Source organism: Salmo salar, chromosome ssa11, assembly GCF_905237065.1.
Source record: "Salmo salar chromosome ssa11, Ssal_v3.1, whole genome shotgun sequence".
NCBI classification, from domain to species: Eukaryota; Metazoa; Chordata; class Actinopteri; order Salmoniformes; family Salmonidae; genus Salmo; species Salmo salar.
The window spans coordinates 26,080,234-26,106,129 of NC_059452.1; the positions used below are offsets into that span (position 1 = coordinate 26,080,234).

Sequence of the window (25,896 nt, forward strand, 5' to 3'; positions counted from 1 at the left end):
AAGCCTCTGCTGTCCAAAAAAACATTACTGCACATCTGAGGTTCGCAAAAGAGCACCTGGATGTTCCACAGCGCTACTGGCAACATATTCTGTGGACAGACGAAACTACAGTTGAGTTGTTTGGAAGGACACACAACACTATGTGTGGAGAAAAAAAGGCACAGCACACCAACTTCAAAACCTCATCACCCACTGTAAAGTATGGTGGTGCGAGCATCATGGTTTGTGGCTGCTTTGCTGCGTCAGGGCCTGGACAGCTTGCTATCATTACGGAAAAATGAGTTTATCAACAGTTTTTCAAGACCTTTTGCAGGAGAATGTAAGGCTATCTGTCTGCCAATTGAAGCTCAACAGAAGTTGGATGATGCAACAGGACAACGACAAAAAGCACAGAAGTAAATCAACAACAGAATGGCTTCAACAGAAGAAAATACGTCTTCTGGAGTGGCCCAGTCAGAGTCCTGACCTCAACCCAATTTGAGATGCTGTGGCATGACCTCGAGCGGTTCACACCAGACATCCCAAGAATATTACTGAACTGGAACAGTTTTGTAAAGAGGAATGGTCCAAAATTCCTCCTGACCGTTGTGCAGGTCTGATCCACAACTACAGAAAATGTTTGGTTGAGTTTATTGCAGCCAAAGGAGGGTCAACCAGTTATTAAATCCAAAGGTTCACATACTTTTCCCACCCTGCGCTGTGAATGTTTACACGGTGTGTTCAATAAAGACATTAAAACGTATAATTGTTTGTGTGTTATTAGTTTAAGCAGACTGTGTTTGTCTATTGTTGTGGCTTAGATGAAGATCAGATAAGATTTTAGGACTAATTTATGCAGAAATCCAGGTAATTCCAAAGGGTTCACATACTTTTCCTTGCCGACTATAAATAGCATGTTTCTTCTGCTATAAATAAGATTAGCATCCAGTAGATAATTCATAAAGCAGAAAAACCTGGAAAATATTTGTATATTATTGACCGCCCCAAATATTGAGTGACATTGTTAACAGAATATTTTAGGTGGACTAAACAGATTTAATTGAACTAGTTCAGAAACTGACTTCATGCTTATCTGAAACAGAGTATGTAGGCCTACCAGTTGTTAGTTTCCATATATGCTAACAGTACCTTTAGGTCATGCATACAGCTCTCCATCCCTCTCTGCTCAGAGCTTTTGAAGCATTTGCTCTATTATTCCCCTTGAAGCTGTTTGGAATAATTAGAAGAGAAATGGGTTCCCACAATGAGACTGTGAATGTCTCCGCGGTGATGGATCTGGGCTCCGAATTCTTACGAGAATAGACACATACCACTGGATATTCAGAGGAGGCTGTAAGGGAAATACTAAGGCAACCAAGCAGTTGATAAGATTAAGATAAACATGTTAGAATCAAAGTGCCAATTTCAAGGGACTGTAGCTACAGTATGCATTTGTTATCATCTAATCCTGGAACATGTTGTTGCTGGGAGGAGCGTGCACTGTGCATTTGCAATTTTCACAGAGCTAGCACATTCATGACCTGTTTGACATGAGGCGATAAACAGTGTTCTCTCCCAGGCAAGAAAAAGGCCTCTGCGTCTGCTTCCTATAACCTTGCAAAGTGCCCTCTGCTAACTCTGTTTTTACCTGTTCTTTCTCTTTCCCTATAGGCTAACCTTAACTGACAGTACCCTTCTGTTTAGTCTCTTACTTCATTTGTATCTTCATCATTTCCCCCCACCTGCCTGCTAACTCCCTCTGTCCGCTGGCTCCTGCCGTGCCGTGCGTAGTGCAAGAAGCTGAACATGAGGAGGTGAAGGTGGTAGCGGACAACCAGGCTCCTCGCTCAGCCAAAAAGGGCAAGGCATCGACCAGCTCCACCCCTCAGACAGGCAGCGGCAAGAAGGAGAGGAAGGGGAAGCACAAAGGTCAGGCTTGCTGTTGCTGCCTCCAGACAGACAGACAGACAGAGATACAGACAGAGAGACAGACAGGCTACAGCAGCATGCATGGTCCTCTCTCTCTGTCTGTTGGCCAACTGTACAGCACGTCTCCATCTGGCTCAGCTCTGTCTCCTACCGTGATGGAAATGAAACGATCCAATTGAAATCCTCAGGTTTTCATTGAGGAGGAAGTTTCATCTCTTGTGCCAGAATGAAATGCACCATGTGAGAGTGTTGTGCAGAGCAAGAGATACCACTTTGGTATCATGTAGAGTAAAACAGATTGCATGTGAAATTAGTTGCATGGCCACCAGACCACATATTTGTCTCCCAAATGATCTCCTTTGATAGCTGTATTATATTGCTGTATTGTCTTAATGAGTTGAGCTCTAAAAAGTCAATGTTAAGATGCCTCTTCCCCATGCTCCATCAGGTACCTGGCTGTATGCGTCTCTCTCATTCACACACTCATCCTTTCAAACCTCTTCAAGCTGGATTGGACTCGGTTCTGTTCATGTTTCCATCTCTGGTGGCACATAGTGGCATTCTAAAGCTAATCAAGCTGCCCTTACAGAGAAGTGAAGCGTGCACTCAGGTGCTTAGTCTGTCCAAAATCTAATCTGAGTAATGATGTTAGAGAAGTCGGTCCTCTCTGCCTGCCAAGTAAACACCTTTGTGGCTGCTGAAACGCTCCTTGGCCTTGATACAGACTTCATACGTAAGCAGCATGGATTGAAATGGAAGTGTGAAATTGTGCTCCCTCTCTCACTTTGATATCTCTCTCAACTTCTGAGTTTCAATAATCAAATCTGTATACCGTATAGTATACTGTATGTATTTCTGGGCTCCCGAACAGCGCAGCTGTCTAAGGAACTGCTTCTCAGTGCTTGTGGCGTCAGTATAGACACCCTGGTTCGATTCCAGGCTGTATCAGAACCGGCCGTGATTGAGAGTCCCATAGGGCAGCGCCCAGCGTTGTCCGGGTTTGACCGGTGTAAGCCGTCATTGTAAATAAGAATTTGTTCTTAACTGAATTGCCTAATTAAATAAAGGTTAAATTAAAAAATAATTAAAAAATAAAATAAATTGCCAGTGGCTGTCTGAAATGCTTGTTTACGAGCCCTTCCCAACGATGCAGATTTTAAAAATATATATTAAAAATAGTAGCACGAGGAATAAGTATACACAAGAATGGAGCTGCAGTTGAAGTCGGAAGTTTACATACACTTAGGTTGTGTCACGTCCTGACCAGTAAAAGGGGTTATTTGTCATTATAGTTGGTCAGGGCGTGGCAGGGGGGTGTTTGTTTTGTGTGTTTTGGGGATTTTGGTTCTAGTTTTCCATTTCTATGTTTCTTTTTCTATGTGTGGCCAGGTATGGCTTCCAATCAGAGGCAGGTGTCTTTCGTTGTCTCTGATTGGAGGCCATACTTAGGCAGCCTGTTTTTTCCTGTGTTTTTGTGGGTGGTTGTTTTTCGTATAGTGCTTGTGTCCTTACGGAACTGTTGTTTGGCGTTAGTTTATATTTTGTATAAGTGTTCTCTTTATAATAAATAAAGAAGATGAGCATGATACCCGCTGTGCCTCGGTCTAGCTTTTACGACGCACCTGACAGGTTGGAGTCATTACAACGTGTTTTTCAACCACTCCACAAATTTCTTGTTAAAAAAACTATCGTTTTGGCAAGTCGGGTAGGACATCTACTTTGTGCATGACACAAGTCATTTTTCTAACAATTGTTTACAGACAGATTATTTCACTTATAAATTCACTGTATCACAATTCCAGTGGGTCAGAAGTTTACATACACTAAGTTGACTGTGCCTTTAAACAGCTTGGAACATTCCAGAAAATGATGTCATGGCTTTAGAAGCTTCTGATAGACTAATTGACATATTTTGAGTCAATTGGAGGGGTACCTGTGGATGTATTTCAAGGCCTACTGGGCCTACTATCTCTACCGCTCCTGCTGTCTCTAGAGAGTTCAAAATAGCAGGTCTGGGACAGGTAGCACATCCGGTGAACAGGCCAGGGTTCCATAGCCGCAGGCAGAACAGTTGAAACTGGAGCAGCAGCACGGCCAGGTGGACTGGGGACAGCAAGGAGTCATCATTGATGATGGTGTTGGAGTCGTGCATGGCCATGCAGTCGAGGGTGAACAGGGAGTAAAGGAGGGGACTAAGCACACACCCCTAAGGGGCCCCCGTGTTGAGGGTCAGCGTGGTGGAAGTGTTGTTGCCTACCCACACCACCTGGGGCCGGCCCGTCAGGAATTCCAACATCCAGTTACAGATGGAGGTGTTCAGTCCCAGGACACCTAGCTTGGTGATGAGCTTGGAGGGGAATGTGATGTTGAACGCTGAGCTGTAGTCTATGAACAGCATTCTCACATAGTTATTTTCCCTCTTGTAGGAGAGGGCAGTGTGAAGTGAAATTGAGCTTGGAACCCTTTTTGCACTCTATTTTGACTCATCACAATGCGGCTGCTACTGTTTATTATCCATCCTGTTGCCTACCTATATATACATCTACCTCAATTACCCCGTACTCTTGCACATTGACTCGGTACTGGGATTTTCACGCAAGACTTAGTGTTGTATTCCTCGAAGTGTGCATAAAAGGCATTTAGCTCATTTGGGCGTTCTGCATCACTGGGCATCTCACTGGGTTTCCTTTGTAATACGTTATCGTCTGTAAGCCCTGCCAGATATGACAAGCGTCGAAGTCGGTGTAATAGGATTCCGCCTTTCTCCTATATTGTCCTTTTGCATTTTTGATGTCTCATCCGAGGTCGTACCGGGCTTTCTTGTATGCGTCCATGTGTCCTGTTCCTTGTAAGCGGTAGCTCTAACCTTTAGCCCTGCGTGGATATTGTCTGTAATCCATGTTTTTTTGTTTTGATATGTTCGTATAGTCACTGTGGGGACGACGTCATCTATGCACTTATTGATGAAGCCTGTGACCGGTGTGGTAAACTTCTCAATGCTATCGGATGAAACCCGGAACATATTCCAGCCTGTACTAGCAAAACAGTCTTGTAGCCTCGCGTCTGCTTCATCAAACCACTTTCATATTGAGCATGTCGTTGGTACTTCCTGTTTGAGCTTTTGTTTGTAAAAAGGAAGCAGGAGAATAGAGTTGTGGTCAGATTTGCTGAAGTGAGGACAAGGGAGGGGCTTGTATGCGTTTCTGTGAGTAGAATAAAAGTGGTTTAGCGTTTTAGCACGCCTAGTGTCGCAGAAGACGTGTTGATAAAAGTGAGGTAGAACTAGGGTTGCAAAATTCCGTGAACTTTCAATAAATTCCCTGGTTTTCTTAAAATCCCAGTTGGAGGTTTCCCTGAATCAGGAGGGAATAAGCAGGAAATCCGCAATCCTCCGACAAGGATATTGTGAAAACAGTGAATTTACTGAAAGTTTTCAGAATTTTGCAACCCTATGTAGAACTGTTCCCACGTTAAAGTCTCCGCCCACCAGAAATGCTGCCTCTGGGTGAGCGGTTTCTAGTTTGTTTATGGCACCATACAGTTCGTTGAGTGCCAAAGTGGTGTTGGTTTGTGGAGGGATGTAAACAACTGTGATAATTACAGATGAGAATTATCTTGGTAGATAAAAGGGTCTGCAGCTTACCATGAGGTATTTTGTATCTGGTGAGCAAAAGCTTTAGATTTCCTTCTCACTGGAAGCAGCACACCAGTTGATGTTTATGAAGAGACCCACCCCTCCCCCCCACACTTGCCTGAGGCCACATTCGTCCGATCGCACCGCTGCCTGGAGAAACCACTGAGTTCCTCATACATGGTCATCTAGCCATGTCTCTGCAAGGCATATAATATTGCAGCTTTTCAAATCTCTGATAGAAGGCTCTCGAATGAAGCTCATCCATATTATTCTCGAGTGACTGGACATTTGCCAATGGAACGGAGGGGAGTGACGGTCGATATTCTATTCGTCTCAGTCTCACAAGGATGCCGGCTCGTCTGACACGTCTACGCCTGCAGAGTTTTGGTTGCCCATGCAGCAAAGGAATGGGGTCCAGTATGAACAAGGGAACAGCTGAGTCGGAGTTGAAGTCGGATATGAAAGTCAAAGTCGAGATTCGTAACTGTTGATCTGTCCAGAATTGCATGGCGGTCATATGTGATAATAGTATGAACTTTCTCTACGAAACAAAGTAAAGATAAATACGAAAAAGTAACTTAATAGCAAAGTCAGGTTGGAACTCGTAAGATGTTGCTCTTATCTGTTGGCGCAATCTTTGTTGTCTGCACAATAATGCAGGAAACTACTCCTGAAATAATGTAAAGGCAAATTATTTATATAATAAACAATAATACATGTTTTTGTCACATACACCAGATAGGTGCAGTGAAATGTGTTAATTTCCAGTGATGTTTTATTTCACTCTGATCGAATGATACCTATCCCTGGCATACAGAGTGAGCCCTCCAGGCTGGTTTATGGGAAGCCCACTACCTTGTAAAGATGATATAGGTAACAGGGCTGTTTGTCATCTCAGGATGCTTTTGTAATCCTTACTCATCTGTTCAATGCTATTGTTTTTCCTCCTATGTGATTCACTCAGGGCTAGTGATTAATCAGACCAGAGTCACGACGTCGTTCAACACCGATATGGCCCTTTCTTCTTACAGAATGATGGCTTACCTCGTCACGCACGCACACACACACACAGACAGACACACAGACAGACAGACAGACAGACAGCTGCTCTCTGAAACGAGGGTTGGCTGCTTCGCTAACACCACACTAACAAAGGGCTGCAATCTCCCTCTGAAAGCAGCAGTAATTCTTGTGTAATCACAGTGTTAAAAAGACAGTCACTAATTCAGTTGGGAGCAATAAAACACTCTTTCAGAATATGCATTTTACCGGCCGTGATTTCATCTGGCTCATCTCATTTAATCGCTTGTTGCACTGCTATGGTGATTAGACAGAAGAGGATGAGGAAAAACAGTATGTCAGTGGCTTTGAAGCAGTAATGACCAGGAAACCTCATTTATAAATCCCCCAAATCCAATAAAAAAACGATTAGAATCCAATAGAAAATCATTTTAGAACCTACCCTATAGGATTTCATCCTGTAGGTCCTATCATAGAGGATTTTATCCGATAGGACTGGTTCTAAAATATGATCGTTTATTGGGGAGATTCTTCAATTTGAATCCTGTAGGATCCTATAAGATAAAAACCTATAGGATAGAATCCCTTAGGAGTCCAATAGGAATGGTTCCAAAATGTGATAGGATTGAACCACTCCCATATTGTGGTGGTGTGTTTAAGAGGTTGAGAACCTCAGGGAATTATCACTGGTGTGGGTAGGCAAAGAGAGGGACATTGTGCTCCGGAGAGACATGGGAGAGAAAATGTTCCTCAGTTTACTTGTCTTTAATCTTGCAGTTTAACATAAATGTTCAGGTTTCTGTGCCATATTAGATTTTAGATTATTTGCGCTAATGTCCTGTACTAAGACCATATGTGTTACTACATTACACAACCTCACGTTTCGACTACATTGAATTGAGGGTAATTACACATTCTTTTTACGTCAGATGAGACCGGGGGTCTTGGGACTTCGAATTCTACTATCGTTTTCAATCTCAAATGGCAGGCAAAATTTGAGATGCTCTCTGTATAAAAGTCACTGGCCTCACACCAATACATGGATTTATCACTCAAATAACAGCTAACCCTTGTCACTGTTGATATCTTATGGCGAGTCGTGATTTGTTGAAGTTAAATAACAAAGCAACTGATTTATTTCCTTCCCCGTTTCGGCATCCTCACAACTTCCATCTGATATTCTAGAATTTAGATGACTGTCTACAGCAAATTCTCTTCTAACCAGTAATATACAAATGATTCTCAGATTCAGTGTGGCCTTTGAATAGTGTTAGTTTAAACAAGGCATACACTCCAAATGTTTGCTCCTGCTCTATTGATTTCAAATTAATATCGATATGACTGATTAACAAAATAGTGTTGTTTCTTTCCTCATTGGCGACCCACTTGCAACAATCCTAAATGTAGCTGGCTGTCTTCCACAAATTGTCCTCTAACCAGTGATATACATATTATTCCCAGATTCCGTGTGTTTTTTTAGTAAGGTTAGTTTGAACTGGACGTGTAACCCGACTCCCCCTTCTCATTCTACTGATTTCAACGTGATATGAGTATGAGTGATTGACAAATAAGTGTTGCGTTTCTCTTTCTGTTTTGGCCACACCCCCAAAGCAAAATGCATCACTACAAGATGTAGCTGGTTGTCATCAGCAGGTTGTTCTCCAACGAGTGATGTAAAAATGATTTCCAGTTTCCATGTGGTTTTTGAGTTGTTAGTTTCAACAGTGCACACAAACCTGATTTCTCCCTAATCAATATGAGTGATTAATTGCCACTTGTCAAAACAACAGGGTTTTTGGTGCATATGCAGTTCATAAGGTGCTCGTTAAAAAGAATAGAAGAAATATGACAAACATGTCCATCTAGGGCGGCAGGTAGCCTAGTGGTTAGAGCTTTGGACTAGTAACCGGAAGGTTGCAAGATCGAATCCCTGAGCTGACAAGGTCAAAATCTGTCGTTCTGCCCCTGAACAAGGCAGTTAACCCACTGTTCCTAGGCCGTCATTGAAAATAAGAATTTGTTCTTAACTGACTTGCCTAGTTAAATAAAGGTAAAATTTAAAAATCCACAATTGCACAAAATACTAGGCCACTTGCCTGCTTGCAATAGCTAAAGTTTGCTGGAAGGTGAGCACATTCTCATGTCAAGTTAACTTTTGCATGAAAACTGGCGCACGCATGATTTGGGGTATATTTTGTACATACGCACGGTTTATAAATTAGGCCCCCACCACTCCATTGGTGTGAAAGGGACTAGTAATCTGGTGCTTGATTGGCTGAGTCAGTAGCTGACTGTAGCAGCAGGGGCATCATGTTCTGCCCTGTTACGCAGGCTAATTGAATGGCAAAGAAGCAGCGGAAGTCTTAAGAGTCAGGCTGAAAATATACCACATCAACCCACAAAGGCTTTCAAATCTGAATTTTACTGCATGACCCCTATTACCCAGGCAAATGTAATCTACTAGACTCCATTTACTTATACTGTATGAGTTTTTTTCCAACAGATTTCCATTCATTCTCCATGTCATGTTTGCATGCATGTAGGCATGTTATGTGTGAGTGTTGACACATAACAGTATGTTTGTGCATGATCTAATGCATGTGTCTGTTAGTACTGTTACTGTACAACTATGGAGGTCTGACCCTGATGGGGCTGGTTGGGTGTGGTGGTGTGGCAGGACTCGATGGGCCGGCGTCCTTCCAGGAAGAGGGACAGATCCAGATCATGACGGTGGGTCACTGGGCCGTGGAGGAGGGGAGTGAGGGAGATGCTGTGATCAGTGCTCAGCCACAGAGCAAGCAGGACCTGAGGGTCACCATGCTTAAGAAAGGTATCAATACATATAGGCCTATCCCTGGCCTCCAGCCTGATCTGTGTACAGTCCCTCTGTGGCTTTGATTGGTCTGAAACACTGGTCAGAGAGTGAATGGCACTTGTCCTCTCCAATCATGCAGTGATTGGTCTGAGATTATGAGATTGTGAGAACCTTGGATTTATTATACATTAAGACCTGTCAAATACAGCTCTCCTTTCCCCTGAGATCTTTGCCAACTGAACAATAACATCTAAGCCAACTAAACAGTAACATCATGCTTATTACATCATGAATAACACCTTACTAAAAACATCAACAGTACTCCACTTGTTTTGTCCCTCCTGGTAAATAGGTTTCCAGTTTCCACCACCATTTGATAGCTGAAAACATACTGTACAGAGACAGATACATTTATCTTAAAAATTGTCATGGGAAACCAACCAATTCAGGAAGCAGCAGGTATACTATGACCTGAGGCTTATGTTGTGATGCTTTTAGTGAGCACGCTACAGGTGTGTATTGGAAGCTTTTCATGGTTCTTTCCCTGTTGGAGAGTGAGCCTTATACAGTTCACTCTACCCAGAACACTACCCTGCCTTTAGACAGTAGTGTATCCAAACCTCTCCATGAACTGATGTTTCAGAACAGAGGCTTATGTGTCTATGTTCCTGTGTGTTGTGTCTTTGTGTACAGTGCTTTGTGTATGGTGCAGCATGCATTTACAGTTCTGTTATTATTCAAACAGCATTACTAGGAGCACGACAATGCCATTACATTATGTATTTTCTGTTTGAAGGTATTTCTAGTAGTATGAACTTTGACGAAGAGGAGGATGATGAGGATGAAGTCAGTTCCAGTTCCTCTCAGCTCAACAGTAACACACGGCCAGGCTCTGCCACCAGCAAGAAGTCCTGCAAGGTACACTATCTGATGCTCTGTGGTCGTCTATTGATTCCTGACTCTTGGATGGAGCTTTTACTTTACACACAGTGTGCACTAATGCACCCTCTATTTGCTTTGTTCCTCTGCTCAGCGGGGCTCAGCCATTAGTCAATTTGGGGAATGACGACAGAGCAGTTTTGTGTTTTGGGCTACATTATGCTCAACCTATTCCTCTTTTGTATCTTTATTATTGTCATTTGAACTGTAGTTTGTTCATGCATGGAAGCAGCCCAGACATCTTCTGATGTGAATAGTTTTACCTAATGGAAATGGGAGTTTTTCCCCTGATCTCAGAACATAAGCAGTCTCATGAATCCATCTGAGAGGGGAAAGGGTAACTTTTGTATATCAAACTGCCTCTCTAAATCATGTCCTTGCTGAACTCTTTGGTAGCGGAATATAATATTCCTGTTGGAATGGCTTTCTATCATGCATATGACATACCCTGGCCCTTTGGCCCCCTGGCAGTTTTGAAAGGCTATTTATAATACCCCCTGAAAAGACAAATGACAGTCCACAAAATGGCAGGCTACTAAGTCTTAGGTTAGCTCTGGTATTTCTGACTTGTCCTCTGTCATATGCCGAAATAACTGCTGATTTATTATTTGTATGACTATTTTAAACCTGCAGGAAATGTGGTGTGAGAACAGGCTATTTTTCTCTGCTGTTTCTTTCCTCTCCTGCTGTCTGACTCAGAGGTAGAGCTAGTCAGAGGAGGCGGTGGGCTGTTTAGTCTCCTGTGGTTCGAGGAGGTTGAGGGGAAGTGACTCCTTAGTGTACTGTGGGCTTTAGAGAGGCACCTGACATCAGGAGTGACATTAGAAGCTACCCTGAGCACCTGACCATGTCACCAAGCTGCTGAGACAGTCTGTCTGTTACTATAAGTTTGGTTGTTAATCATGTCTCCTCGCTGCCTGGTTCTTCCATGTGGGTCTAACCCCCTGTTGAAACCCAGATGGCGTCTACACAGCCTCATGGTTTTAAACACAACGTGCTAATGTAGTTTCAGTCCCCAATGGATGTTTTATAATAACCATTACCATTTTATAATGGAAGGGAAGCAGAACAGCTGAAGGTCCGGTAATCTGATGTTTTGAACGTGGCATGGACTGATATGTCTTTCTGTCCATCAGGAGGCAGCCAAGGCGTCCACCCCTCCCGTCAGTGAGCCGGCGATCGACGTGGACGACCTGGAGGAGTTCACCCTGAGACCAGCCCCTCAGGGGATCACAGTGAAGTGCAGGATCACCAGAGACAAGAAGGGCATGGACCGAGGCATGTACCCTACCTACTACCTCCACCTGGAGAGGGAGGATGGGAAGAAGGTGAGTGTGGAGCAGAAGGATAAATACTTATCACACTGACAGAACGCAAAGTGTGACTCTTTAGGACAGGGTTGTTTAATGTCGGTCCTGGATGGCCAAAAAACTACTGCTTTTCAGGTACTGATATAGACCTAGGACACCAGGTGAGTGCAATTATATACCAAGTTGAAACAAAAATCAGAAGTGTTTCTGTCCTCCAGGACCAGAATTGAACAGCACTGCTTTAGGGCCACCATCCATCCTGACACCACTTGGCCCTCTGCCTATGAACAAAAACTGGTGTCAAATACCATCATGACACTGTGAATTAGCACGACCAATCAACCGTGACAGGCTGTGAAAGGAGTACATGCTTTGATTGTTTAGTGGAGCTGGTTAGATGAGGCTAATTTAGGTGTTGCAGCCTCAAATCCCAGGGCTTATTGATGATGGTGTTGTTTCTGATGATGTTGCTTTGCTAATTGGATTTGTTCTTGCCATAGGTGTTCTTGTTAGCTGGAAGGAAGAGAAAGAAGAGCAAAACATCTAATTACCTCATCTCCATCGATCCCACTGATCTGTCTCGAGGGGGGGAGAGTTTCATCGGGAAGCTGAGGTGAGTGAGTCTGCTGCTGTTTCTTCTGACCACGGGGCTGCAGCTGCCATTTTCACAATAATGAGCTCATCATTATGGGAAATCCAGGTTACCTTCCAAGAAGCTGTGGAAGATGGTTGTTTCTCTTTCAGACTGTAGGGCATAGGTATTACAACAATGTAGAGTAGAGCAAACTACTGAGTGCACGCTCATACTTATTTGTCAACTCCATGGCATTCTCTACCTTTAAAAATATGTTATGCAAGAAGGACGTTTGCCTTTTTGGAGTAGCTGAATGAATGTGCTGTTTGATATATGCTGTAATGAATTGGGGGCTATGCAGGTCCACACCTAGCTGCTCTCTTGGAGAAGACAAAGTAATTGGATTCATTACTTCCGTTTGAGGGCTCATTGTTGGGATGAGGAAGCAACACCTGCGTGTTGGTAGCCAGGGGGCCAGGGTTGATTAAAACAAGGACAGAGAGACTCTGTGGGAACACTGGAGAGGGGAGAGGGGCACTGCTGCAGCCTACACACCCTGGCAGACGCTTCCTATAAGGATGTGTGGGTGGATCTGCACTGACTACAGTATGTCTACATTGTTTTGATTCATCAGCTCTGTGTCTGTGTGTGTGTGTGCGCGCATGCATGCTGTGTGCACATACATACAGTGCCTTCAGAAAGTATTCACATAAAGTATTTCAATATTTTGTTGTGTTAAAATGGATTAAATTTAGATTTGGTGTCACTGGCCTACACACAATAACCCATAACATACACACAATACCCAGTGGAATTATGTTTTTATTTTATTTTTATTTAACCTTTATTTAACTAGGTAGTGGCTGCGATAGGCGAAAACTGAAGATGGATCAACAACATTGTAGTTATTCGACAATACTAACACATTTTTGGGGCAATTCCAACACAGCACATCACTGAGTATCACTCTTCATATTTTTATGGTGGCTGAGTCATGTTATGGGTATGCTTGTCATCGTCAAGGACTAGGGAGTTTTTGGGGATAAAAAGAAGCGGAATAGAGCTTAAGCTCAGGCAAAATCCTTTCACTCTGCTTTCCAACAGACACTGGGAGACAAATTCACCTTTCAGCAGGACAATAACCTAAAACACAAGGCCAAATATACACTGGAGTTGCTTACCAAGACAACATTGAATGTATATGAGTGGTGTAGTTGCAGTTTGGACTTAAATCGGGTTGAAAATCTATGGCAAGACTTGAAAATGGCTGTCTAGCAATGATCAACAACCAACTTTAGCTTGAAGAATTTTTTTCATTTTTCATCATACAATCCAGGTGTCCAAAGCTCTTCGAGACTTACCCAGAAAGACTCGCAGCTGTAATCACTGCCAAAGGTGATTCTAACATGTATTGACTCAGGGGTGTGAATACTTATGTAAATGAGATATTTCTGTATTTCATTTTCAAAACATTTTCAAAAAATCTAAACTTTTTTACTTTGTCATTAGGGAGTATTCTGTATAGATGGGTGAGAAAGAAAAAAATGACAACAAAATATGGAATAAGTAAAGGGGTATGAATACTTTCTGAATACTTTCTGTGACCAGATTTCACTGTGGGGGTTTATGTCAGATTTAACAGATTTTCTTTCTTCTAATGAGCTCTTTTTTGTTTACGCCCGTTCACACTCTCTTAAGCCTTAGCCCCACCCATCTCTTTAAGAATTCACATGTAAACGCATGGCCAGCAACCGTCAGCATGGTCGACCCTACATTATCTCAACCAATCGTGGCTAGCAAGGAAGGATTCTGTCTTTCTCCCTATATAGCTCAGGGCTTTCTCCTTGGCTAAACTAGGTTCATAATTAAACATTTTTATTCATATTTACGGATCCCGTACAAGTTTGTGATTAAGGCACATGAAAGTTCACATGTTCAAGAAGGCATTTGTGCAAAACAATCTACAAATATATTAAAACAGCCCTGCTGTGAAGTAGAAACTAGCCTCAAACGCTGCCGATCATGTAACCAGTCACATATTGTCTGGGCCTGCTCACTGTCTGTGTTAGTATAGAATAGTGCCGGAGCTCCAGGCTTTGATTTCCAGGCAGGCAGTGACATCAGCACTCCTCAGAGATAGCATCAGCTCTGCCACAGCACAGTGGCTCCACAGAGAGAGCCCCCCAGGTAGTCTAATCAAACATGGCCTGGCCACACTCTTCATTAATCTGGTGTACTGGCTGCTTTTGCTGGTCGATAGGCTACGCTCCCCTCCGCGCCTCTCGTCCCTCTCGCTCCTCACGCCTCTATCATCACAGTAACACTTGACTGATGGAGAGCTGGATTGAGATGAGCAGCTGACTTTTCACCTGCCACTTGTGAGAGTCATGGACAGGCCGCATAAATGAGCTCCTGACTTTTCAATTGACCTTTAAGAGCCGTCCAATCCGCCATTAGGGGCTCCAGTTGTGATTGAGGTAAAGGGATTAACAGAGATATGAGCCATTATTCAACCTAGCTGTGCAGACGTCTCATCTAACCCTCTCCAACTGTTTATAGCCATACAATTATTTATTTTGACAGCTGATAACGAAATAATGCAGTTTTAATTCATAAATTAAATTTACTATGGCAATAGTATAAATACCATAATTGTATGTACTGTAAGATATGATAAACACTAATTGTAATTTTAAATAATGAGATGGTGACTTTTGAACGACTAATGACTCAACCGTTTACCAAAAACGATGATGATGATGATGATGTAAACCATTTACATTGATTGCGCATCATGGGCTGGATACAAATGTATTGTTTTCTTAAGGTTGATTAGCAGAGCCTTTTTCCTGCTCATTGAGTCTGATTGAAGGATGGGCTCCAGGAGGTGACTGATTAGGGATAATGGCCACTGCCTTCATCTGTCTCAATGGCTCCTTGTCCCTTTAGTATGGCATGGCATACTCTCCCAGTCCCTCTGTATCCTCAGTGTGTTTTCTCTTCTCTACAGATCCAACCTCATGGGAACCAAGTTTACAGTGTATGACAGTGGACAGAACCCTGGGAAGACAACCTCCAGCCTAGAGGCTACTAACCTGCGGCAGGAGCTGGCAGCTGTCTGCTATGTGAGTCCTCCTGTTGTCTATTACCCAGATACAAACAGGCAAACATTAAGCTACTCTCAGGCCCATAGCTAATTAGCGTTGCCTTAGTCTGGGGGAGACATGGACGTGTCAGACACAAATAAGGGAGGAGAGGCAAGCAAGGTCAAATCCATACACTGAATCCAGAGACCGCACAAAGAGCACTACTCTCAGGCATTAGGACCAGCCCCCGTAGCCCCTTAATAACAGTGCCTTCATCTGGGGAGACATCGGTGTGTCGGACAAATAATAGCAAATAAAAGAAAGGAGGCTAAACCTGGATGAATCCATACAATGTTATGGGGTTAGTAGGCAAAGCCACAGAGCATTACTGTTGGAACATGGGGACACCTAGTGCTCACATTTAAATGGCAACAGTTTTGACCTGATACATTATCAACGAGGACTCATACTGTGGTTGACATAGACTGGACCATAATATAAGTCCCCACTATACTTATTTTTCAGGAAACCAATGTTTTAGGGTTCAAAGGACCTCGTAAAATGAGTGTCATCATTCCTGGAATGAACATGGACCATGAGAGAGTTGCCATCTGCCCACGGAATGTAAGTCAACAAAAATATTCCTCAATGTAGGAAGAGTATGTTAGGGACTGGTGCTGTGGTTTCAGTTGGTTGCCTTGAGTAATGGTTCACCTGTCTGTGACTTATCTTCGCCACTCAGGACCATGAGTCTTTGTTGGCGCGGTGGCAGAACAAGAGCACAGAGAGCGTGATCGAGCTTCACAACAAGACCCCCGTGTGGAATGACGACACGCAGTCCTACGTTCTCAACTTCCACGGCAGAGTCACTCAGGCCTCAGTCAAGAATTTCCAGATCATCCACGACAATGACCGTGAGCTCTCCAGATTCTTACTGCCTGCATGTCAAATACTTTGTGCATCCTATTCCCTAATCTGATGAAAAATTGGTGCACTATATAGGGCAGGGATGGGCAACCGTCGGCACGGCCCCCCTTTTAAAGGCCCTCTGATCAGTCGGGGTTTCAACTTACTGTTGCAAGTTAGAATAGTAGAATACACAGGTGTCATTTTGAAATGTGGTTGTGCATCAGCAGTTTTTCATCTTTTTATGTCAGTCACTGATAGTCAGTCAATTAGTCCATGTCAACATTTTGGGGGGGATTGCTAAATTAGTTTTGCGGCCAGCTATTGAACTACCGGCTGGAGGGCCCCTATTGATTTGGTTAGTCAGTCTCACTCAGATATCATGTTAAAAACTGCAAACATTTCTCTCCACCCTATTGCAGACAGTGTAGAATTGCAGGAAATTAGCTGTAAAAAATATAATTTTCCTCTCCACCCCATGGCAAAATATGTAGAATTGCAGCAAACTTGCTTTAAAACTGCAACACTTTCTGTACAGCCAATGACAACGTGTAGAATTGCATGAAATGAACTATAAAATGTAAAAATGATCTATTTTGTAGCCCCCACCCCCATCGAAGTTGCCTATCCCTGATATAGGGGATAGGGTGCCATTTGGTATGCAGACAAAGTACAGAGCACAGTGCAAGGATAACAGCAGGCCTGTCTATATTAACACACATACTAATCTCTCATGTTATCCTATATTTATGTAATTCTCTGAATCTGGCATACCGTAGGGTTTTTATTCTCCATATTTTTACTTATTCAAGAAATATCTTTTCACTCACTTCTTTTAAAGTGATGTTTTTAAGGTCTAAATCTGCTACACTGTGTACGTCAAATAAATCAAATACACTTTTATTTGAGTAATGATAGTTTATATTGTTTAATGTAACTAAAACCCCACATTTATCAAGTTATCACTTCTTTGTTTTCTGTTTCTTCCTCACCCCTTTAGCGGACTACATTGTGATGCAGTTTGGGCGGGTTGCGGAGGATGTATTCACTATGGACTATAACTACCCTATGTGTGCCCTCCAAGCCTTCGCCATTGCTCTCTCCAGCTTTGACAGCAAGCTGGCCTGTGAGTAGCAGCCATCCTCTCTCCTTTCCTTCCTGAGAGGCTACCTGGCCCTAACTGAAGGCCTACTCATGGGCCTCCATTAGTCCATCAGTCCCCTCACCAAGGGCTGCAGTTAATCCCGGGTCACCATGGAGGCCCAACACTGTCCGAGAATCCCCCCTGGAATTTGCTTAAGCCGAGTATGGTGTGGAGACACAAACTGTCCGCAAGTGTATGTGTTCTGGTGCTCCTTAGGAACCCTTCCAATCTCTATTCTGGATAAGGATATGTCAATCAGTGAACAGGACAAGCACAAAGACTAATCCACTCTTGATTTTAATAGATCATGTTTTAAATTAAATATGTAACAATGAATTCTGTTACTTTATGGATCCGTTGTGGAATTCTAACATTTCTTTAACCATTAATTACTTTTCAATGAATTTAACATTTATTGCAGCAACAAAAAAACGAACAACTGTTCATCGTCATGTTGAATTGGTTGAAGGAGTTTCATCATAGTAATTAACCCCCACATGCCACCTTTAACTTATTCAATATTGGACTGGAAACCATTAGGTTACAAATTAGGACCCATTCAAGATTGAAAACATAATTCAAGATAAAGCTCCTAACAAATAACACTTTAACTTCATAACTGTCACTAATATTACTTATTTGAACATCACATAACATTCACATCCATGTATGTTTTTATATTGTTATTTATGTATTTATACATATCCACGACACAGGTAACTGACAAAATAAAGGAAACACCAACATAAAGTGTCTTAATAGGTTGTAGGGCCACCACAAGCCAGAACAGCTTCAATGCACCTTGGTATAGATTCTACACGTGTCTGGAACTCTATTGGAGGGATGCGACACCATTTTTCCACAAGAAATTCCATCATTGGGTGTTTTGTTGATGGTGGTGGAAAATGCTGTCTCAGGCGCCGCTCCAGAATCTCCCATAAGTGTTCAATTGGGTTGAGATCTGGTGACTGAGACACACACCCTTTTAAACCCCCTATACTTCTTTGAGACCCCTCTTTCAAATAAATGGATATCTCTTCTTCTAGCCATGGTAGCCAAAATAATGGGTAACTGGGCATTTTTATACATGACCCTAAGGATGATGGGGTGTTAATTGCTTAAATAACTGAGGAACCACACCTGTGTGGAAGCACCTGCTTTCAATATACTTTGTATCCCTCATTTACTCAAGTGTTTTCTTTATTCTGGCAGTTACCTGTATGTTGTTCTTAAGTGTGTCCATATCCTTAGTTTACACTCATTGAATCTTTGTTTTTGAGCCTGAAGCACACATGATTGAAGGGAATATCTGTCATACCGACACAGGATAAAAACAGATAGTTAGTCAATTGGACATGAACAGACCAGGTCAAGTCAAGGGCATGACACACAGTCTGTGCACCTTGTAAAACATCATATCACACTATCAAGTATGAGAATGTATAGGATGGAGCACTTTAATGACGTTTACAGTGTATGTGAAATAGCTGTACATATTGTGCCTTTGGAGACAAAATCCAATTTTATGCTTTAACTTTATCAGATGTTCTTTCTCTGAGACGGGACTTTGTAATGCACCTGACCTGTCTGAGCCTGGGATTCTTTTTCTGCCTGCTTCCTCTCCCACCCTCTACTGATGGGATTTGGTCCCTTTTCTATTTGGTTATATCTGATTATATTATTTTCAGATGATGAAGTCACTAAAGTCAGGTTTTTTATATGCCCCTACTGTAAATTCTCAACTCCCTGAATAAAATATGATTTACTAATTTGTCCCCAGGAATCTTAACAAATTTATATTCAGTAATATAACGTACAGAATCGGTTATTGGCACCAGGCGTAAGACCATGGGCATTGTGGTTTGCAGATGCACTCATATCTTCATCTGACATTATCAGATGAACTGATAACATCCATCTGATAATGTGAATCATTTCACATGTTATCAGAGACCAAACCACTCAGATATGGCAAGGATAGTAGCAGGCCTGCGTGTATTAACACACATACTAATATCTCATGTTATCCTATATTGACATCATTCTCTATGAATCTGGCATACCAGAGGATTTTATTCTCTATATTTTAGTGAATCAATAAACATCTTTACCCTCCTTTTAAATATATATATATTTTTCTGACTTTATTGAACAGATAGAGAGGATGATAGTGGGGAAAGATGGAGAGGTTGTGTCAAAGGGCAGTAGACTGGATTCAAACCTATGCTGATAATGTAGAAATGTGCTGGAGGCTGCGACATTACCACTAGACCACCTGGCCACACTTGTTGAGAGGCAAAAACCTTTCACAAAATATATGATGGATATTAAGTGGAAAATGAAGACCAAATGAAGGCAACAGCAAAGAACAATCTCTAATGAGGCAGCTCATTGCTATTGTAAGTTATGAAAAAGGGTCTACTTTAATCAACCATGATATTCCTGTTTTTTAGTAATGTGTTCCAACTCTTCTGAATTTTTAGGCAAACTGTTGAGATCCTTGCAGAAAAAATACTGTGCTTTTCATATCAAGTTTCTTTGTGTCCAAGAAACAAGGCCCTTTCATTCTATGAGTGTGTTTAGTACTGTTTCACTGTAATGTAAAATGTGTACATTGTTCAATATACAGTGTTTGTATACACACAGTTCTCTGATTATGAAAAAAATAAAACTTCAATGAGTCAAACAACAGTCACATGCACCCACAGCACTATGTATACTCTCTGACTGAACCCCCTGAGATGTGTGTGAAGTGATGATATGGTCGTAAAGGACAATAGGCAGCTAGGACAGTGGATAGTGTCCTCGAGGACAGCGGTACGGTAGTAGTGTATTCAACAGGAAAACAGGAGACTCAGATCCAACTCATGGACAATTCATTTTTTATTACAAATACATTCTGGGCTTAATAGTTGCTGGTTTGAAAAAATATTTTTCATATGACCTTTTAATAGAATGTGTCCACTTTAATAGATCTGAGATACAAAAGCTGGACTTGACCGATCTACATCTGTTTACTCATTTGTGGGTCCCTGCGCTCTCTCTCTCTGTTTACAATCTATCCCAGAGGACACCAGGGTCTCTACAATGCTTGACTGCCATATTGGAATAAGGTTAGAGTCAGATGGTTTGATGTCTGCCATCAAAGGACATGGTGAATTGTGGGTAAATGGTTTTCTTTAAAGCAGCATGAATATTAGGGTATTAGGTAGTCTAGTTAGGATCACAAAATCCACCCACTGAGCAGCATCTTCTGTCTTGTGACGCAAGGAGACAGGATATAAAACGGGGATTTGCATAAGGAGAGGTACATTCTTGGGAATATTCAGAACATTCAGTAAGGTCAAAGGGCTAGAGAGGCTAGTTTAGGATGAGCTAGTTTCTTCATTGACTCTGCCCTCTGTCTCTCTCCTGTTTCTCATCCTGAGAAAACTCCCAATCCCCAGCTCCCCAGACATAACTGGTGGGGTGAAGCTGTCTGTCTCTTCAGACTGAGACAGTAGAATGTACTCTTCTTCCATCTCTTCTTCTGCTTCTGGATTACTACAGATGTCACAACTAAAACTGAGAGCCTCGGCCTCCATCAGTGGGTCTTCATCACCTACTACTTCCTCTGTCTCATCCACTTGCTCCTCTTCCTCCTCCTGTTCTTCCTCTTCATACCTATATTCATAGACCGTATCCTGCTTAGGGTAGTGAAACACATCTTTGTGGTCGCTGAATCTGATTTGCTTTTTTACTCTGCTGGGACTACTACCTTTTTCTTCCATTCCTCCTTCAGGAGGTGGAGGCAGGCAGAGCTACTGCTCCTCCTCTGCATCCTCTTCTTTTACCTCTTCCTCATCCACCACCTCCTCAGCCAGGGCCTCAGCAGTGGGTATCTGAGTCAGCAGCAGGCTCCTCCAGGATGGTGATGGGGTCATAACTGCCGCTGCGCCTGCCTCCGGGCTCCTCATACTGGGGGTAGGTCTTCTCAGGGTAGCCTGGAGAGAGAGAGACAGACATGGAATGACAGGGACACACTCTGTCCCCTCTGGTAATCAGAATATCAACTGTCTCACAGTCCGTTTTGCTAACTTACCTTTTCCACTTAACCTCTGTCATAATTCTATAGAAGTACAGTAAATAATACTCAAAGCCTCATGTGAATATTATTTTATGTGTGGTGAGTGACAGAGTAGCCTGCTGTGTTGTGTTAACCTACCCTTCCAGTCAGCAGCATAGGGCACCATCTCAGCCTCCAACTCAGGTGTGGCTCCCTCCATCAGTCGTACCTCCTGCATCAGTCGTACCAGCTGATTTTACTCAGTTTCTGCAGTAACTTCTCCTGCTTGGATGCTCTTCTAACCTTGCTGCTAGTCCTGCTGCATGCCACCAGAGAGCAGCAGAGAGGGGGGAAAAGTGGGCCTCAATACCAATGCGGTCTTTCTCCCATTCATACCACAGTGCTTTCATTCTGATCAATCTTTTTCTATAGCCTGGAGATTATTCATGCTCATGATAACCTTTTATGCCTTCCTGCAACACTTTCACAGATTACAAATGTAAAGTCAAACACATTTTAATGAAATGGCTAAACACTTCCTCTAGGATGAGCAATATTAAGAAGTTATTGTGAAGAGTTGAAAAATGGCCTGCAGAGAGAAGTTAATAGCTGAGATTTGTCCTGAAAGGAGATATTTCTCTCTGAAAAGGATTGGAAATCTACTCCAGTATGGGGTAAAAATGAAGAGAGCCACTAATTGCATGTTATTGATCTAATATACCCCTTATTAAGAAAGATCAGAGTGAATATTGTTATCTGTTATTGGAGATCGAATATTCACCTTCCATGGATGGTGGCCCCAATCTCTGTGTAAAACAGGAGGCTTTTACATGTACATGCTTTCCTTCAAGTTGCATCAAATCTACAATGAAGTACAATCTTCATGAAGCACAAAATATACACTTGCATGGTGGGCAAGAGTGAACCTATAAAGATTGTCATGTCATATTTTAACAGTTGGATCCGGACAAAAAAACAAATGGCACATGAGCAAAGGAATGCCTGAATATGGAAGAGTTAATCAAAGCATTTACCCTTTCATTTTTATGTGGCGTCCACCCTGATTTACCCCTGAAATTGAGTAATTTCTTTGGGCTCTTCTTAGATCTGGGCTGTGAGAAGTGGTGTGTAAATGGAAATATGGGCCGTTTACCTGTCAGGAGTGCTGCTCCTTCTGGAGACGATCCTCTCCATCACCCTCTCTGTCTCCAGCAGCTCATCATCTGCTGGGAGGGAAACATGGCAGTCACGGATTTAAAGAGCAAACTCATGCATGGACGCGCACACACACCATACCTAGAGTTGCTTTCCAATGTTGCAGAAAGCCTTGAGCTTCAACATTCACTATGCATGTTCAGAACTACACGTTCAATACTCAGGAATGGAAAGGAATCAACCATTGTGACTCAATGTTTCTTAATTACGGAAGGTGAGAGTTGCATTGATACATAGGACATTAATAGATTTCTATGCTTGTCCCTGTCACATTGTCCCCCACCCCTACCCCCTTGGCATTCATTTGATGAATGGAGCTAAACCTCTTAGTGCTGATCCAAAATACATGCAGTAATTGGTATTAGACACTGCTGGGCTGAAACAACATTACTTCTGATTGCTAATCCAGGTCTAACAAAGGCAGGGAACAAAGCTCCCTGCGAATTGGACAGGATCCTAATCTACCTTATCATGGAGTTGCTTAAATTGGAGCTACTGATACATTCTGCAGGGGCCCTGACAAATGGAACGATCAAAACAATGAAACAATGAGGAAGTTGATTGAAAATAAGCCCTCAAAGTCATGAAAGAGGTGACTGTTAGAGAGGAGCTCATTTGTCAGATGACATTTCTCCTCGCAGGGTGTGCTATATCCTGCATTAGTCTTTCATCAGGGTGAATCATCACGGAATGTAGAACCTAAATGGTGTGTGTGTTAGGGAGGTCAGGTGTGTGGGACTCTTATCAACTGCGCTATGAGATAAAAGGTACATCATTGTGTCATTCACAATGGCCTAGCTATTAATGATGTGATGCTGTCTACTTACTCCTCTTCTTCTGCCAAGCTTCAGATGACATTGTAGGAAATCGGCATACCAGTTTAGTACTTTTTCCTTTAGGCCTAGTTGTCATCTGTGAATACAACAATGCATTTATGGTATGCACACCTTGTAATGTACTGGATGCACTAGACTCCTAGCCAGTATAGGTATTACATGGATGCTGTTAAAAACTGTAATAGACTACATCTTCTACATTCCTGCCTCTAAATAGTTTGTCTATCCATTTGACTGAGCCAGTGTAGGGTGGACGTTGTGCAGCTTACCTTAAATATGATGAAGAGGATGTACAGTAGGATTCCAAATCTGTAGATGGGAATGGCCTGGCTGATCAGATTGGATTTAGTGGCTCCTCGGATCTGAAGTGTGCCCATGCCTTTGACTTTAGCCAGGACCTCAGGGCTGTGGGGCCCAGAGTCATGAGTCCCCTCCATCCACTGTCTGAGGCCCTGCTCTGGCATCTGTAGGTGATGCATCATGGGAGGATAATACCCAGGACCAACTAGGATGAGAGCAGAGAGCACTGATCAACACACTAGGAAGAAGCCTGCAGCGTTCAATGATTAATCAATTTACAGTTTACTGAACACAGCACACCTCTGTCAGATATAACGGGTGAAAGATACAGTATAATATATTATGGAGCGAGATGGTCACAATGAAGAACAGGAAAAACAAGACAAATCCAATGACTTTATTTGAGTGGTGTGGGAGTTCATAAAACTGGCAAGGGCAATGAGGAGCAGAACACAGCACAGAGGATAACCTCCTAGACTAAATAGATGCATACAACCTGATGATGATGACAAAATTGTAGGCTATAATAACTTACTTAGGCTTCTGGCAAAATGCATAGACTTATATGAAATGCTGTATTCAATAGTTACATGCAGTTACTGTACGTATTATATATTATCTAGCTTTGCTGGCAGGTTTGCAGATGGCTAGAACGATACGCAAAATATGGAATTATCTTCCAAGCATCAAAGCCGAGCTGCACATCAACAGAACGGATCAGTGATAAGCTGCCTTACCCTCGGGCTGCCCTACATCCTTCTTCCCTCTCGGTAAAATTATTTAGGGAAGGAAAAACGAAACAGAGGACAGAGCAGAAAATCAGAGTAACCTTCTGCATAGTTCTCATCAACGTTTTGTTACAGATAAACTGTACTAGAGATGGTAGAGAAAGGAGTATCTTTGGATTTACATTAAGCCTCTGGTCGTCACTAGTTACCACAACCACAAAGTCACAATTATGGCTACACTCCGCCCATTTCTACAATTGTTCTTCTTAAAATCAGATTTTAAACCTAACCACACTGCTAACTTGCCTAACCTTAAATTTTGCCCATAAACCTATTTTTTACGATATAGTCCATTTTGACTCTGTGGCTGTGGTAACTAGTGGAAAACCAAACCTCCAGCATCCTTCCTGATTTTACAGCTCGACGGAAGTGACCTGTTTTGTTTTGGCTTTGTGATTGGTGTATTTTCATGAGGTTTGCAGTAGTCATGGCTGAAAGGCATCCAAGCTTTTATCAAATTAACGTCAGATTTTACTTTTTGTAGCAGGTTAGGATAATTAGGTTAAGATTAGGAAAAGGGTAAGGGTTAGCTAAAATGTTAATAATATATACTTTTGACGTTAATTTGACAAATACTGGATTATATCTAGCAAGGCCTGCTTGCAGTCTCATCCATGAGAGGCGTTATCCGCGGTCCAACAAAGTAGGCCCTACGGTGTAATTCTGAAGATATCCATCAGATGGCAGTGCAGCTTTAGCTATTGGAAAGGAACGCTTCCGCTACCTCGCTCTCCAACCAAAGTACGTCACGAATTGAGGAGCAAATACAATTGGTCAGATTTCTACAACTCATTTACCAATCACACCATGTTTTGATTTGTATTCGCATCGTGATTGGTGTATGAACCCACAGGAGGCCATTTGAAATGTATAAAATCATCATTTATTTTCCGTGTCTGTAATCTAATTATAATGTAGGCTGATCAATGTGGGAGGAGCTATAGGAGAGCAGGCTCATTATAATGGCTGTTTTTAGACTCAATCAGGCAACGCAATTTTATTCCCTTGTCCTTTAGTGTAATACTTTTTGAATCGCTTCAGTATGATAAAACAACCTGTAGGTGAAACTGTTGCAGTTTTAATGTAGCTCTTGCCTGTCTCAGGTGGGTCCATGCTATCCAGAATCCTTGGGATGGCCCTACCCCCTTTGAAGTTTACATTTTAAATGGTTAGGCCGGTCAGGCCTTGGCAACTCCAGTCCTCGGGGCCTGATTGGTGTCACATTTTTGCCCCAGCCCCAGCTAACACACCTGACTCCAATAATCAACTAATCATGATCTTCAGTTAAAAATGCAATTAGTTTCAATCAGGTGTGTTTGCTAGGGGTGGGGGGGGAGGAGTGTGACACCTATCAGGCCCCAGAGGACTGGAATTAC

General features: G+C 42.4%; 2 protein-coding genes across 6 annotated transcripts in view; one reads left to right on the forward strand and one right to left on the reverse strand.

Annotated features, from left to right (window-relative positions):
- LOC106562367 (tubby protein-like) overlaps positions 1-20,027 on the forward strand; it is a 103,196-nt gene extending 83,169 nt beyond the window's left edge. For 2 of the 4 annotated variants that reach the window (XM_014127206.2, XM_014127208.2), the window contains exons 4-12: positions 1,771-1,908; positions 9,240-9,392; positions 10,174-10,295; positions 11,453-11,644; positions 12,127-12,239; positions 15,211-15,325; positions 15,812-15,910; positions 16,029-16,200; positions 17,193-20,027. In XM_014127206.2, the coding sequence (XP_013982681.1) occupies positions 1,771-1,908; positions 9,240-9,392; positions 10,174-10,295; positions 11,453-11,644; positions 12,127-12,239; positions 15,211-15,325; positions 15,812-15,910; positions 16,029-16,200; positions 17,193-17,326 (1,238 nt within the window). In that variant the 3' untranslated portion in view covers positions 17,327-20,027. The remainder of the gene's footprint in view (positions 1-1,770; positions 1,909-9,239; positions 9,393-10,173; positions 10,296-11,452; positions 11,645-12,126; positions 12,240-15,210; positions 15,326-15,811; positions 15,911-16,028; positions 16,201-17,192) is intronic. The other 2 variants (XM_014127209.2, XM_014127210.2) reach the window with 2 other exon arrangements.
- Positions 20,028-20,201: 174 nt separating this feature from the next.
- LOC106562368 (protein RIC-3-like) lies at positions 20,202-24,871 on the reverse strand. Of its 2 annotated transcripts, none has more exons than XM_014127212.2 (6): positions 24,470-24,871; positions 23,702-23,937; positions 23,424-23,508; positions 22,535-22,604; positions 21,541-21,700; positions 20,202-21,319 (listed from the first exon to the last, which is right to left on the reverse strand). In XM_014127212.2, the coding sequence occupies exons 2-5, from the start codon at positions 23,912-23,914 to the stop codon at positions 21,619-21,621; spliced, it is 450 nt and encodes a 149-aa protein (XP_013982687.1). In that variant the 5' UTR covers positions 23,915-23,937; positions 24,470-24,871; the 3' UTR covers positions 20,202-21,319; positions 21,541-21,618. The 2 variants fall into 2 exon arrangements, with proteins under 2 accessions (XP_013982687.1, XP_013982686.1); XM_014127211.2 differs by having other exon boundaries at positions 22,535-22,607.
- Positions 24,872-25,896: the final 1,025 nt, after the last annotated feature.